General features: G+C 51.4%; 1 protein-coding gene across 1 annotated transcript; it reads left to right on the top strand.

Annotated features, from left to right (window-relative positions):
• Window positions 1-225: 225 nt before the first annotated feature.
• Window positions 226-4,770, top strand: LOC308099503 (ubiquitin carboxyl-terminal hydrolase 32-like; the record flags this gene model as incomplete). The annotated part of the gene is made up of 1 exon (XM_080448248.1): window positions 226-4,770. The coding sequence occupies one exon, from the start codon at window positions 226-228 to the stop codon at window positions 4,768-4,770; it is 4,545 nt and encodes a 1,514-aa protein (XP_080304374.1).

Raw genomic sequence — 4,770 nt, 5'->3', positions numbered from 1 at the left:
AGCCAGAACTCTAGATCACAATAATTTCAGTAGGAAATCCAAACATCAGTATGGATGTACAGCATTATGGAGTTCCACATAGCACTGTGACATCAGCACTGTGACATCAGTCATCTCAATATTTGGGCATAAAACCGAGATAGACACCGAGATAGGTACACAGACAAGACAGAACATTCTGCCAGCAACTACATTCATCACACACATCACACACCTGGCAATGTAATGGTTTTCTTCAGCTGGTCCCAAGGGTCAACTAGGGTTAACTACATAGGCTTCCTGACATATGATGAGGCTGTCAAGAGAGTCACTGATGTGGAACTGGAGCGGCTGAAGGATGCCTTCAAGCGAACCAGTGGCCCTTCCCAATACATGAGCCAGGAGTTTTTCCATAATGAAGTGCTGGGAGCTGGAGTTCCAAAGAAAATTGCAGAGGTGATTTACACATCATTTGGAGGGTCATTAAAAGGCCTGCGCCTCAACAACCTGATTGTTGGTCTGGTGCTGCTGACCAGGGGGCGAGAGGAAGAGAAGGCCAAATATCTCTTCAGCCTGTTTGCCAGCGAACCAGGCGGCTATACAACTAAGGATGTCATGGAAGATGTTCTCAAAGATTTGGATGGGGATGTCCCGCCCTCCTTTAGGAATTTCTTCACTGCGAGGGAGAAGGTGAACTATGAGCGGTTCAGGAACTGGCTCCTGCAAAACAAGGAGGCCTTCACCTTCTCTAGATGGCTGCTGTCAGGAGGTATATGTGTCAAGCTGACTGATGACAACAACACACCTACACTCTACCAGACCCTCGCAGGTGTCACACACTTGAAGGAGTCAGATATAATTGACTTGGAAAAGCGCTACTGTCAACTGAAAGCCCAGTCAAGGACTGGTCGCTTCGACTTGGAAACCTTCGCTCCACTGGTCTCTCCACCCATCCACGCTTCAATGACTGAAGGTTTGTTTCATGCCTTTGATGAGAATCAGGACAATCACATTGACCTGAAAGAGTTCACTTGTGGTCTGTATGCTTGCTGCAGGGGGACCATCGCTGAAAGGCAGACATTTTGTTTCAAAGTGTTTGATGTGGACAGAGACGGGGCGCTGTCTCGCGATGAGCTCTGCAAGATGGCTGTGGCACTACTGGAAGTATGGAAAGACAATCGCACAGACACACTACCTGAATTGCACAGCAGTGTGTCGGACATAGTTGAAGGCATTCTGAAGATGCATGACACCACCAAGTTGGGTTACCTGACCATTGAGGACTACCAGATCTGGAGTGAGAATAGCACTCTGGCTAATGAGTTCCTCAACCTGCTCTTCCAGGTTTGCCATGTAGTCCTGGGGTTGAGGCCTGCAACCCCTGAGGAGGAGGGAAAGATAATCAGGGGCTGGTTGGAGAGAGAGAACAGACATGGGTTCCAGCCAGGTCAGGAATGGTTCCTTATCTCTATGCCCTGGTGGCAACAGTGGAAGGCCTTTGTCAAATATGGGAACAAGGGCATTGTGATGGAGCAGCCGTCCATTCTGAGCTCTCTGCGGAGCCCTGGTGATAGCTGTTTTTTCTCTGAGGACAACAGTCACCTGCCGTCCTATCTCATAACACCGAGACCTGGGGCCATCGACAACCGGCCTCTGGTGAAGGCTGACCTTATGAAGGTCCCCACTCTAACCAAGGAGGGTGGGAGGCTGAAGCGTTCCTTGGTGGAGCCAGGACGAGACTTTCAGACGGTCCCAAAACCTTTGTGGAAGGCACTGTATGACTGGTACGGTGCCAACCTTAGCCTGCCACGAACTGTGAGTCAGCAGAGTAAGACAGGCAAAATGGAACTGGAGCTCTTCCCATGCTACCTGCTGTTCCTGCGGCAGCAGGAACAGCGATTCCCAGAGTACAGTAATGTGCCTTACTGGAGTCCCACTCTGAGGCGGGAGCTAATCTATTCAGGCTGTTTCAGCCACGTGGCCAACATAAAGGACATCCATCTCGCCCTGTCCCAGATACTCCACATCAAAGAGGAGGACATGAGACTGTGGCTGTGCAAGAGTGAGCACTACCTCACCCTCCTGGATGATGAAGACCACATCCAGGATGAACAATCTTTATTTATTGAGGTCAGGAACAAAGACATGAGCTGGCCAGAAGAGAAGTCTGTCATTGCCAACAGCAGTCAAATGGACAGACAAAAAGCCCACACAGAGAAAGGAGCCACAGGCCTCAGTAACCTTGGAAACACCTGCTTTATGAACTCAAGTATCCAGTGTTTGAGCAACACCAAGCCTCTCACTGACTACTTCATCTCAGAAAGACACTTGTATGAGCTCAACAAAACCAATCCCATTGGGATGCGAGGACACATGGCCAAGTGTTATGGTGACCTGGTGATGGACTTGTGGAGTGGGAAGCAAAAAAGTGTAACTCCATTCAAACTTAAGCAGATGATAGCAAAGTATGAACCACGGTTCAACGGTTTCCAGGAGCATGATTCCCAGGAGCTACTGGCCTTCCTCCTGGATGGTCTGCATGAAGACCTGAACCGCGGGCATGACAAGCCATACATAGAGCTGAAGGACAGCGATGGCAGACCTGACAGCTCCGTTGCCTCCGAGGCGTGGGAGAACCACTTGCATAGGAACCGTTCCATCGTGGTGGACCTGTTCCATGGACAGCTCAGGTCCCAGGTGAAGTGTAAGACGTGTGGTCACATCAGTGCCCGCTTTGACCCCTTCAGTGTCCTGTCCCTGCCCCTGCCCATGGACAGATCCATGTACCTGGAGATCACTGTCATTAAGCTGGATGGCTCCACCCCGGTAAGATACGGCCTGAGGTTGAACATGAATGAGAAGTACAAAGGTCTGAAGAAACAGATGAGTGAACTCTGCTGCCTGAATCCAGATCAGATCCTGCTGGCTGAGGTCAACAACTCCAATATCAAGAGCTTACCCCAGGACAACTATAAAGTGCGTCTCAGCTTTCTCTATGCATTCGAGATCCCAGTGACTGGCTCATCTAACTCACTTACCTCACCTACAGTGATAGACATCAGCCCGATATGCAACGGCATGCCAGCTAATGGTGACATTGGCACCAAACCTGTCCTCAGCCCCAATGATGAGCCCAGCACTGTGGTGTCCTGTAGCCCAGACATGCCTCTGGCTGATGGCATACCCAATGGACACATCACACTGGTCCTGGAGAGCTCCTTCATTATTGCCATGCACAGGAAATCTATGCAGGCGGAACTTTACTTCCTGTCATCACAGAAGAATCGGCTCAGTCTCTTCGGAATGCCGCTGATTGTCCCCTGCACCATGCACACCAGTAAGAAAGACCTCTATGATGCTGTATGGATCCAGGTGTCCAGACTAGTCAGCCCTCTACCACCACAGGAGGCCGGCAACCACACCCAGGACTGTGAGGATAGTAAGGGCTTCCAGTATCCCTTCACGCTACGAGTGGTGGGCCAGGATGGCATCTCATGTGCCTGGTGTCCCTGGTACAAGTTCTGTCGAGGCTGTGCTATAGAGTGCACTGAGGACAGAGCCTCTGTGAGATACGCCTATATCGCTGTGGACTGGGACCCCACTGCACTGCACCTCCGCTACCAGAACTCTCAGGAGAGGATCGTGGAGGAACACTGCAGTGTGCAGGAGTCTCGCCGGGCGCATGCTGAGCCCATCAGTCTGGACAGCTGTCTGAAGTCATTTACCAGCGAGGAGGAACTGGGTGAGGATGAGCTCTACTGCTGCTCCAAATGTAAGACCCATCAACTGGCCACCAAGAAGCTGGACCTCTGGAGGCTCCCTCCCATCCTGATAGTCCACCTGAAGCGCTTCCAATTCGTAAATGGGCGCTGGAAAAAATCTCAGAAGATCGTCAAGTTTCCCCGTGGGAGTTTCGACCCCACCGCCTTCTTGGCTTCCAGGGATCTGGAGCAACACTATCTCCACCCCCGCAGCAAGGGGGAGGAGCTACTGAGGGTCGGGGAAGACAACATGTCATCCATCTCCACCCTGGCTGACCTCAACAACCTCCCCAAACCCTCGCCACTCTCAAGTACAAAGTTGGCCCCTTTGTTTAGTCGGAACGGCAGCCCTTCAAGCAGTTCTTCCAAAAGCGGCACAGGAGGCCTCTTTTGGAAGAACAGCAGACACCGCCTCTCCAACAGCAAGCAGAACCCCGACAGCAGTGCCAAGGAGGGGGCCACTAACCCAGAGTCCGAACCTAGGCAAAGCACAACAAAGGCAGACATAGAGGGGTATGCAGCAGGGGGATTGAGGTTGCCTCTCCCTGGCTGCAGGGATGCCGGCCCTATTGAGTCCTCGATGGCATCCAGTAGCCACTGTGATGTGATACTAAGTAGAGACAGCGTGGAAAGCTGTCAGAGCAACGGGCAGACCTCAGACTGCACCACAGAGAGCAGCATGGATCCTGACTATAGTTTACCGCAGCACAGGGACAACGGATGCCCGGAGGCCATGTACAATCTCTATGCAATCTCTTGTCATTCAGGAGTATTGGGAGGAGGTCACTATGTGACCTACGCAAAGAACCCCAATGACAAATGGTACTATTACAATGACAGCAGCTGTAAGGAGGTGCACTCTGAGGAAATTGACACTGACTCTGCCTACATCCTCTTCTACATGCAGCAGGGGGTCGACTACTCCCAATTCCTGCCGAAGACAGATGGCAAGAAGATGGTCGACACCAGTAGCATGGCTGAAGACTCAGAGACTTTCAAATTCTTAAAATCTTTCTGTGTCCACCAGTAA

The sequence above is a fragment of the Gymnoscopelus braueri genome (genome assembly GCF_963280865.1).
Source record: "Gymnoscopelus braueri genome assembly, chromosome: 13".
Lineage (NCBI taxonomy): Eukaryota > Metazoa > Chordata > Actinopteri > Myctophiformes > Myctophidae > Gymnoscopelus > Gymnoscopelus braueri.
The sequence above is the reverse complement of the archived record's forward strand: the minus strand, read 5'-3'. Positions and strand labels throughout refer to the sequence as shown.